Here is an 11,964-nt window from a genome sequence, read left to right on the forward strand (position 1 = left end):
GATCTGAACATACCACTATATGATTTAAGTATACTTTGTATGACCAATATCCAGAAATTCCAGGATAACTATATTTCATTCCATTTTAATTTAATAAATGCTTCAAAAGTATGATTCATTTTATAGAAATTGATAAATAAAACAGTCTTTTTTGAAAAAAAAATGAAGTTTTACGCATTTTCATTTTATTTCAACACGCAATATTCTTATCATCATTCATCTCTCTGATCATCAGATAAGAAAATTGTTCATGCCTATGACATGCAATTCTAGGAACTCTGTAGGTCTTGGGGGTGCAAAGATTAATAACATATACAAATACTTGATTAAGAATATAAATTCATTCCATTTGCAAAACTCACTATGTAACCAGCATGCAAACGTTCTGATGATAGCAGATAACCCATGTATTTAAAAATCTTATTTATGCTTCCTAAAAATTATCATAAGTAATATTTATAGAAAGCTAACTTTGTGCCAGTCAGTCTGTCAAGTACTTTATGAATTATTTTATTTAATCCTCATAGCTTATGTGGAAGGTACTATTATTAACTCCACTGATGGAAACTGATAAAACCCCAGAAGACAGATGTACAGTTCTCATGGTTAAGGAAGAAGTAAAGTTGGGACTCAAATCCAGCAATCTGATTTCAGAGATAAAATTTTTCAACACTCTTCATTGAAACTTATGAATGTTTCAATTTTATTTCTTTCTTTAATTGATAAACAATTATACATAGTTACTGTATACAACATGATGTTTCAAAATGTGTTTATTTGGGAGAATGTCTAAATCAAGTATGTAACATAGGTATTACCTCACAACTTGTCTTTTGTGTGAGATCATTTAAAATATACTCTCACTGATTTTCAACAATACAACACATTGTTATTGACAATAGTCACCGTGTTGTACAATGGATCTCATGAACTTATTCATATTGTTTACCTGAGATTTTTTTTTTATACTTTGACATCTTCTCAACCAGCTCTTTGCCATCACTGTTCTATTCTCTACTTCTATAAGAGCAAGACTTTTTAGATTCCATGTATAAGGGAGGTCATGAAATAAAATATTTTTGTACCGGACTTATTTCACTTAACAAATGTCCTCAGGGCTGCTCCCCCGAAGGGGAACCCGGTGGGCGGCCTCCCGCGTGGGCAGTGCACCCTAGGAACTCCAAGGCAGGTCTCTTTTTCTAGGAGTCTGTCTGTGTCGTCTTGCCTCAGAGAACAACTGCATCCATTGTGGGCCTAGCCTGGGTTGCTGGCTTTGAAAACAAGAAAAGGTGGGTAGATAACGGCATGGAATTTCCAGAGAAATCTTATTTCAAAAAAAAAAAAAAGGAAAACCACATGGGCTTACTTGAGAGAGACTGAACTGGCCTGAGTTTAAGGGAAAGGAGAAGATAATGTGTGCCCAATCTGTAACTCGCACCAAGGAGGCCAAGTGGCAGAAGGTCTTGTATGAGCGGCAGCCCTTCCCTGATAACTATGTGGACCAGCGGTTCCTGGAAGGGCTCCGGAAAAACATCTATGCCCAAAAATACCAACATTGGGCTGTGGTCTTTGAGTCCAGTGTGGTGATAGAACAGCTGTGCAGCGTCTGTGTTTTTGTGGTCATCTGGTGGTATATGGATGAGGGTCTTTTGGCCCCCCACTGGCTCTTTGGAACTGGCCTGGCATCTTCATTGATGGGATATGTTTTGTTTGATCTCATTGATGGTGGTGAAGGGCGGAAAATGAGCGGCCGGACCCGGTGGGCTGACCTGAAGAGTGCCCTAGTCTTCGTTGCTTTCACTTAGGGGTTTTCACCAGTGCTGAAGACCCTGACAGAGTCCGTCAGCACTGACACCATCTATGCCATGTCAGTCTTCAAGCTGTTGGGCCACCTCATCTTCTTTGACTCTGGAGCCAATGACCCCATTGTATCCAGCACACTGTCCTTGAACATGGCCATCTTTGCTTCTGTCTGCCTGGCCTCACGTCTTCCCCAGTCCGTGCCTGCCTTCGTCATGGTGACGTTTGCCATCCAGATTTTCGCACTGTGGCCCATGTTACAGAAGAAACTGAAGGCCTGTACTCCCCGCAGCTATGTGGGGGTCACAATGCTTTTTGCCTTCTCAGCCCTGGGAGGCCTGCTCTCCATGAGTGCAGTGGGAGCCATACTCTTTGCTCTTCTGCTGGTTTCCATCTCCTGTCTCTGCCCTTTTTACCTCATTCACCTGCGGCTTTTTAAAGAGAACATTCATGGACCTTGGGATGAAGCTGAGATCAAAGAAGACTTTTCCAGGTTCCTCAGCTAAGTTAGGGACCCCATTACAATATTAAGGCAAAGTGATAGACTAGCATCCTAAGCAGCATAAAATTGGAAGGCAGAGCCCTTCTGGAAGCAGCAGGCTGATGTGGATGAGATAACAGAAGAAAAAATTGACAAAGGCTTGGGTGGTGAAGGTGTCATTTTATTATTAAAAAGCTTTCTGGTCCCCTCTTGAAAAAAAAAATGTCCTCAGAGTTTATCTATATCATGACTATAGTGAATAATACTGCAATAAACATGGGAGAGTTAATTTCTTCTTTATATACTGACTTCTTTTTCCTTGGATCCCAGAAGTGGGATCACTGAATATTATGGTGGTTATATTTTTAACTTTTTTTTGAGGAAACTCTGTACTGTTTTCCTTGATAGCGCTATGAATTTATATTCCCAACAGTATAAAAAGTTACTCCTTCTCTCACATCCTCTCCAGCACTTATTTTTGTCTTTTTGATAAAAGCCATTCTAACAAGGGTGACAGTAATGTTGAACAGTTTGTTATGTGTCTGTTAGTCATTTGTAAGTTATATTTTCATAAATGCCCACATTTAAATTGTATTATTTTTTCCAGCTATTGAGTGGTTTGAATTCTTTTTATATTTTGAATACAGACCCTTTATAAGATGTATTATTTCCAAATATTTTTCCTATTCCATAAGTTGTCTCTTTAGCCCAATTAGTTGTTTCTATGGCTGTTTTTTTTTAACTTTGATATTGTACCATTTATCTATTTGCACTTTTGTGGCCTGTGCTTATATCCAAAAATTCATTTCCTGAATTGCTATTATAGATGTTATAGAGCTTTTCCCCTCTGTGTGTTCTTTGTTTCTTGATTTTTGTTTTTTGCCTTTTTCCCCCTTTGGTAGTTTTATGTCTTTAATCTAAGTTGATTTTTGTGTATGATATGAAATATATGTCTAAGTTCATTTGTCAACTGGTGGATATTCAGTTGTCCCAACATCATTTATTGAAGAGATTATCCTATTCCATTATGTGTTCTTGGCATCTTTGTTGAAAATTTAATTGATCATCAATGCATGTATGTATTGTTAAGTTCTCCATTCTATTTTATTGGTCTATGTGTCTGTTTCTATAATAGCACCATGCCATTGCAATCATCATAGTTTGGAGTATGTTTTAGTCAACTTTTGTATTATTGTCACCAGAAGACCTGACAAGAACAATTTTAGAGGAATAAAAGTTTATTTAGGGCTTACAGTTTCAGACATTTCAGTCCATGGACAGCGGGCTCCATTGATCTGGGCCCAAAATGAAGCAGAACATCAGACAGAAGAATATGGCAGAGGAAAGCAACTCAGGTGGTGACACAAAGAAGCAGAGATTCCCCTCACCAAAGACACACTCAAAATGACCCACCTCCCTCGGCCACACCAACATGCCTACAATTACCACCCAGTTAATCCCTATCACAGGATTAATGCATTGATGGGGTTCAGGCTCTCATAACCCAATCATTTCATCCCTAACCTTTCTTGAATTGTCTCACATAAGAGATTTTTTTGGAACACCTCATATCTTAGTCATAGCTGAATGAAGTCAGGTAGTTAGATGCATAAAGATTTATAATTTTTGCTCAAAATGGGCTTTGACTATTGAGATCTTTTGTGATTTCAAGTTAATTTCAAGATTCATTTTTCTAAGCCTATGGAAAACATCACTGGAAATTTGATAAAGTTTGCATTGAGTCTGTTGATTGCTCTGGGGAGTTTAAACATTTTAACAATATTAAGTCTTACAACCTTTTACTTGGGGCATTTTCCATTTATTGGTATCTTCAGTTTCTTTCATGAATGTTTTATAGTTTTCTGTGTACATGTCTTTCTCTTCCTTGATTATATTTATTCCTAAGGATTTTACATTTTTAAAGCTATTGTTAGTGGGGTTATTTCCTCAATTTCTTTTTTAGGTAGTTCTTTATTAGTGGAAGAAACACTGCTGATATTGTATGTAAATTTGGTATCTTATAAATTTACTGAATTTATTTATAAGTTCTACTAGTTTTTCATAGAGTTTTAGAGTTTTACATATATGATCATGTCATCTGCAAACAGAAAATTAAATTACATTCTTTTCAACCTGGATGGCTTTTGTTGTGTGGTGGGTGGGGTGTGTGTGTGTGTGTGTGTGTGTGTGTGTGTAATTGCTCTGGCTAGTACTTCTGTACTATGTTGAATAGAAGATAAAAGTAGGCTTCCTTTTCTCATTCTTGATCTTGGAACTTTCATATTTTCACCATTAAGTATATCAACTTTGAATTTGTCATATGTGGCCTTTATTGTTTTGAGGTACATTCCTTCTTTAATTTGTTGATTTTTTTATTATGAAAAAATATTGTATTTTGCCAATTTTTTCACATGTAATGTATTGAGATATTCATGGGGCTTTCATCCCCCATTCACTTAATGTAGTGTATCATATTTATAAAATTCACATGTTGAATGAACTATTCCATAAATGTTTGTCAGGTCCAACTAGTCTAAATTTTCTGTTTGAATAACAATTTGTTTCCATTGCTGAAGGTGGGGTATTGAGGTTCACTAATATTTTATTACATTTTATCTTAGCAATATTTTCATATTTGCTTTATATGTTTAGGTGATTCAGTATTAGAAGCACTTATTTTATATTTTCTTTATGAATGGACATTTTTATTCATTACATAGTTATGCTCTCGGTCTCCCTTTACAGTTGGGACTTAAAGTCTATTTTATCTATTGTCTCATTTAGATTGAATCTGATTTGAGAACTTTGACCTTCTAGTACTTGGATATTTATATCTTTTCAGTTTTAAATTTTTTTCTTTAAACATCCTTTCTATCCTCTTATTTTTCTCTTTTTTATTGAATTCTGATAAGTCAAATATTTTCTTTTTGATTCTGTTCCATAAATCAAATAACTTTTCCTCATTTATTTCTATTCTCTTTTCTTTTTTCTCTTCTGCATATTTGCAAATAACCTTTCTTGAAGTTCTCAAATTCTTCTTTTTGCCTAGTTAATTATGCTGTTGATATTCTCTATTGCATTTTCTATTTCATTTATTGTATTTTTCAGCTCAGAATTAATATTCAAAAAGTTTGATGTCTTTATAATTTTTGTGTTTTGCAATTTATTATTATTCTGATTTCATTGGATCATTTGTGTATGTTTTCATGAATTTTACTGGGCTTCCTCAAAGCAATTATTTTTAATTCTTTTTCAGGCAGTTTTTAATATCTCCATTTCTTTATAGTTAGTTACTGAGAGATTATTGTATTCTTTTTGTGCTCTTAGGTCAGGGTTTACTTCATTGCCAGCCAACCCCTGGGAACCCAGGTTTCAGCTTAACCCTTGGAGACAAAGGCTTAGGTCAACCCACACATATCCAATCAAAAGATCCACCACAGTGGATCCAGACTCCAGACGTAACTATGTGTGGAATCAGATAATAGGCCAGTCTACTCCAGGATACCAGCAGAATGCTTATACAAGTACCATGACAGATGACCTCCCCAATAACTCCAAATGAGCAGACTGGTGAAGGGCTTTTCCAGGAAAAAAAAATAACTAGTTTAAATAGACTGGGATAGGACCCTCCTTCTTCAAATGGAAGGCCATGAAGGCAACAAGAAACATGAAGAACCAAAGAGAACCTAAGACCTAAGAACCTGAGTCTGGGTTTAAATATTGGCTGAGTTATAGGATTGGCCAAATATCTGGATCATTTGGGACAGGACAAGATTCTGTGTCCACATGGGCTATCCCAGTACTGGGTAAGCCTGGATTCTGAGTCCACAGGTGTAAACTGGTATAGCATTAGGGTCATGACATGTTCCTGGACCAAAGTTCTCATGAAGTAAAGTCACTAATACCCTGAGACCAGGAGTGCCAAACACTATACTAAGGAAGGCCTGGAGCCTATGACTGTATGAATCAAACTGCTTCAACAAAGGTCTTAAACCTGGGTCAGAGTTGGAGCCTGGGTCCACAGGGGTTAGTCTGGAGCTGGGTGCTGTGGAGCCTGTATGCCTAGGGGCTGGGTTGAAGACAGATTCTACAGTGTCACCCAGATGGGTCAGGATATGTGGGCTGGCCTAGGTCTGAGATGAGCCTGAGGTCTGGATTTGTGAAGACCAGCCTGGTGTAGGGGAAAGTCTAGAATCTGGGTTTTATACAGTGGCCTTGTGATAGAGCTGGCTTATAGGTAGTCAGCCAGACCAGCCTGGTGCAATGATGTCTATTGTGGCATGGAGATGGGCCTGGAGTCTCCATCTAAATGTACTGGTCTGGTTTCTGTGACTGTGGAGGCCACTGGTTCTGGGTTTACTAGAGAAGATCCATGAGATTGAAGGCACAGGTTGATCTCACTTCTTTTGTCTTCTCCCACATGTAGAATAACTCCACTCTATGCTGCATGTGGATGGGAGAGGGATGACTCTGGTAATAAAAATGTCCTTTCTGCCATCTTCAATGCATTTCTTTTTATTTCTGTGACACATCTATGTGTCATAATCTCTATAATCTCTCTTTGTTTTGCTTAGCTTTTGTAAAGATATTTTAATGCATGGATGGTCATTTAAATAGGAGGACAAACTCTGGATAGTCCTTTTTGGCTGTTTCGCTGAGATGTTTCATAGTATTAACAAACTTTCTACTGCAAGATGACTCATGATTCATATAGGACAAATAGCCACAGACTATAAAATTTGTGCTTCATGACTGAATAACTAGTGTCCACATGAAGATTTAATATTTATACAAAAGGTTTTTTTAAAAATGGTTTTCAATGAGTTATATAGAAAGTAAACTTCTACCAGTTGAATGAGATTTTTGAAATGGCCAACTTATTGCTAGATATATTTTAGTCAGAAACAAACATGGTGTTCCTGATTGTTGTTACAAACTTTGCTATATTCTATATCCAAGGGCCATGATTGCAGATAACAGGAGGACAAAGTGAGAGTACTGGTAGAGTAGAAATACTGTATTAGATCAAAAGGTCACTGCAAGGAAACTATACTTTTAAAGTTCTATCCCAGGAGCATCTGGATATCATCAATATACACAAATTATTTTAATCCTTGAAATTCCTGCTTTAATAAGAATTATAGCTGAATATATGAAAAAGGAAAATAATCCTCAAACATGATTTTTGGAAAGATGGTTACAAAGATGGGAGAGAAGACACCTATACATATATCAAAACAGTATATTTTACTTTCTTAATATTTTATTGTACATCACAGTTAATATCAACTCAATATGAGAAATTTTCACAGTAAACACAGAGACACAGGGACTGATTCCAAAAGTTTGACCCATATTAAATGTACATACTATGTGTAATCTTAGACTTGAAGGTATAGTTTTATATTCTAATCATTTTTAATTATAATGATACAACATTACCAAATATTTAACTAGGATTTAGGAGTTAAATAAGTACATGAAGTTTTTGTCATTATTTCCCAGTTAATCAATGCAGATTAGATTTAATGACAAATACTAATTGAATACTACTTATAATATTCATAAATTAAAATTAAACAAAGAGTGTTTTGTCTTTAAATGAGAAAGGCAGGTAAGAATCACCAAAAAAAAATCTCTATGGAATGAAAATTGTTGGGGATGGGGCAGGCATGTGTGTGAGAACATGAAGTTTACAATCTTGTGTTTAACCCTACAGTACCTAGTACCTGTGTTTTCAGAATAGTCAGTTTCAAATGCAAATGAATGCAGAACATAAGTTATGATTAAAAAACAAACGGATTTCATTAGAATTTTTATCTTCCCTTTTGGTGATATGACAAGTCATGGATGAGGATTAAAGGAAATGAAAATTCCTCCACAGAGGAAGGCGGCCAAAAAAACCCTCTTTGCTTTGGAGTGTACTCATTTGAGTTAGAATTTCTATTATGCTTCTGTTTTAACATTACATTTGAGTTTCATCTTATTAAGTTCATTTACATCAGTATGAAAGTCAGTGTAATAATAGAATAAATTATTTTGAATTAATGTTAAAATACTAAAGACTCCAAGGCAGCTTTGATGATTAAAGTTGATTATAATGGCTAAATGCTGACAATTATAATATATTCTCCAATTATTTCTATGAATATTGCATCTCATGGTACATTTTTTTCAACTTCTTGTGTAATTCTTTGCATTCAAAAATGTATCTCAGAATATGCAACCATCTTGGTTTGGGCAAAGCAGAAGTACAGTAAAATGAATAAATTAATTAATGTGGACATGTAAATAATTATGGAACTCAAAAATAGACACTACACATTCATTTATATAAAGTGATATTTAAGGAGTAAGTATATAAATCAGAAGAGTGCAGAGACATAACTTTGTAAAGATATCTAATTCAGACCATCACCAAGTTTAGGAATTATTTATGTATCATTTCTATTCCAGGGGCTGAGGATGGGTAGTAAGAGAATATTGTATTTAATATCGATGTACTTATTCCACAGGATAAATTGTTACACTTTTTCAACCATATTCAGCAGGTAAGAAAGGTAAGAGACATACCACTGACGCCAGATTTAAAGATAGGTAGTTAGAGTAGTTAGATAAATCTGGTCTGATGGTCTGATATCAGGTTTGATAGAGAAAATGGAGTCTGATTTGAGTCAGCGAAATCAGAAACTGCACCTGGGAGATTGAATATTTACTCTTCCCAAAGCCTGGCCTTTACTAGGCATCCTAAAGAACTATTAATGAAGCAACTCCTAGAAAATAGGGAATTGCTAATTAATTCGCCCTGGGCCCCCTTCCTTCGAGGATCACTCCTCCCTTGTCCCATCAGCCCACCTGTTTCCCATCTATGGGCCTTCCCACCTGCATCCCCCATCACATGCAGGATAAAGGAAAATAAACAGGGTAAAGGAGAGGAATATAGAGGGACAGAGAAAATTTTAGATATAAAAGGAATGGGACTTCCTTCCTCCAGGGAGAAGTCTGTTCTACTATCCTGTAAATAAAGCTTCTTATTTTCTACTCTACACTTGCCTTGGGGAGCTTCTCTGGTGTTACACTTCAGCATTGGGGAAGCAGGACTTGTCAAGGTAATCGTGGGTATTATGACTACTGATCCATGAAAATAGTATCTAAAAATTGAGGATGTTAATTGATGAGAGAGGAACACATGGATTTATGGAAACACACCTAATCACTGGGTATCACCAAATGAAAATATTCAAGGAAAGTTTCATGGTGTGCCTGGAAAAAATCAAATAGACAGTAATATCAGGCAAAAAATAGTAGAAGTGGTTGGGGCATTGCTTGTTTATTAACTTGTAGGAACATCACTTTCTCTAACCCATGGAATGCATGTGGGACAGAATAAACCATGAAGCTGGTGATATCGTAAACAGAGATAGTTCACGAAGGGTAAGAGATACATATTAGAGCACTTGGGTCTGATCTTAGCTATGGTATCAACCCACCAAAGGATTTAGACACAAGAGTGAAATAAAAACATGTAACATTTGTAATGATAGCTTTTAGTAGTTCAGAAAATCTCACAGACCATTGCTATCTGGTAGAAGGAAAATGTTCTGTATCTTCACTGTTTAATATGGTAACTACTAATTGTGTGTGTCTACTGAGCACTGGAAATGTGAAATGTGGAAACTAAATTAATCTTATTTTAATCTAAATAATTTAAATAGTCACATTTGATTGGCATATAGCGTTTTGAACAGTACAATTGCACTTTTCCCAGAGTTGAAACAGCATGGATAAAAAAGTTGAGAAATTTAGATTTCCTTGCATGCATTTTCATTTTCTGTTAAATACCAAATATGAAAGCTTAAAGAAGGAATGGTTGGTCCGTTGATGATTATACCTGTTTCACCATATTCTCTTCTCTCTTAAAAAGCTTACATTTGTAAGCCAATCCTCAGAACTACGACAGGAAAAATGTATCTGAACATCATCACCTAGATTTTGAAACACAGCCTAAGTAAATCTTTTACCATGCATTAGGAAGTAAGTGCTCTGAAAAGAAAACCAACAATTAATTTAACATTCAATTTTTATTCATTTAAATAGGTGTTGAGCATGTTGCTATTTACTAGACATTATGCTCAATTTGGGAGATAAATGCATGAGCAGATCCGCAGTTCATGGGTTCACAGTATCAAGATAGACAGATTTAGAAGTCAGAATATTGTGAATGACATATAGCAATGGGCAGTTTAAAAAAGTGATAATCAGACTTGAAATATAGAAGTAATTAGTTCTGAAAAAATTATTTAAGAAAGGATTGAGTTAGGAGATGATTCTCAAGGTGAGAAGAAATTTTCAGGGTGAACTCTCAGTAATAGGGGTAGGTAATAGGTATGAGTGGTACATGTGTAAGAGTGGTTGGGATAGGGAGAAAACTATAGAGTGGGCAGAGCATGATCAAGGAGTTCATGTGTGAAAATCAATTATTGTTTCAAAAACTGTGTATTAACTTGGATACCATGAAAATAGAATTATGGCTAAAATTAGAGCTAAAAACCCACACTACATTATGTGGAAATGATTACAATTCAAAGGTTTTCTGTTCTTTATTCTTCTTCTTTTTTTAATGATATAACTTGGTCAGGTTCAGATTTTAAAAGAACACTGGGAAATGATGATAAATGACAAAGACTGAAATAGGACACGTGACCTTGACTATGATTGGATAGATCTTTGAGATGTTAGGGTTTTAAAAAATTTAATGTTGAGGCTCATAACTAATGTCATATGTACTTCCAGCCTCAAAAGTTATGTAACCTTTTCTTTTTAAAGGAATATTTAAAATGAATACACATGTTCTTCTGGCTTCCTAATAGCCACTCACCCTTCAGTCGATTTGAAAGTCCACAACTGTCTATGGACTAGCTACTGACTGAACAGGTCTTGGAGGCCCATTCAATGATCAAGTAAGAATGATAGAACAAGGATGAGTACAGAAGGTCTGTGTCTCGAGACTGGGGAAGAGGATTTGATTAATGAGATAAAGAAGATAGAAAAAAAACCTGAGGATTTGGAAGGTGGTAATGGATTCTGAACCATTCCTGCTTCCAGCTACTGTTTATCTTTTTATTGAGTGACAGTAAGGATTACTCACCCTGTTACAAAGTGCCCTGCAGCTCTTGTGAGTTTAATCTTCACAAGGTGATTACTATTACTGTACATCTGTCTGGCTGGAAATTCCTATCTGTCCTACCTTAGAGCAACTTCAAGCTGCATGGAGGAAATTGTTTAGGCACACTGTAGTTTATTTGCACAGCAAATACTTTAGCAGAGCCGACAGAGCAAGTTCAACTTAGAGGTTTTCTTTCCAACCCACTTTGCTCCAGGAAACTATGGGTAAATCTGTTAATACCCTGTGTGTTTTCTGAAGAAATGCAAAATGCACTAATGATGGAATTTTTCACAGGGAAAAGAAAGAGCCAAATGTATATTGAGCTGTAATCACAAACGTGGTATGATTCTGTTTAATTTTCTAGTACAAAAACACATTGCTAGAAGTTTCCTACTGGCTTGTCACATTGAACTGAACTGTACTGATAGCTGATATTTTGCAATGGGTACCTGAACTCCAGAAAATTCTGACCAGCTTCTTTCACTCTTACTTTATCCCTAGGTCACTCATCAGGGTT

The 11,964-nt window shown here is 35.9% G+C and overlaps 2 protein-coding genes across 2 annotated transcripts; both read left to right on the top strand.

The window, feature by feature from the left end:
- Positions 1 to 1,370: 1,370 nt before the first annotated feature.
- LOC107154417 (phosphatidylinositol N-acetylglucosaminyltransferase subunit C-like) lies at positions 1,371 to 1,992 on the top strand. The gene has a single exon (XM_015500034.2). The coding sequence runs from the start codon at positions 1,413 to 1,415 to the stop codon at positions 1,803 to 1,805; it is 393 nt and encodes a 130-aa protein (XP_015355520.2). The 5' UTR covers positions 1,371 to 1,412; the 3' UTR covers positions 1,806 to 1,992.
- On the top strand, positions 1,866 to 2,494 carry LOC125616413 (phosphatidylinositol N-acetylglucosaminyltransferase subunit C-like). The gene has a single exon (XM_048801658.1). It carries the CDS (start codon positions 1,866 to 1,868, stop codon positions 2,304 to 2,306), a length of 441 nt encoding a protein of 146 aa, XP_048657615.1. The 3' UTR covers positions 2,307 to 2,494.
- Positions 2,495 to 11,964: the final 9,470 nt, after the last annotated feature.

The sequence above is a fragment of the Marmota marmota genome, unplaced genomic scaffold (assembly GCF_001458135.2).
Source record: "Marmota marmota marmota unplaced genomic scaffold, marMar, whole genome shotgun sequence".
Lineage (NCBI taxonomy): Eukaryota > Metazoa > Chordata > Mammalia > Rodentia > Sciuridae > Marmota > Marmota marmota.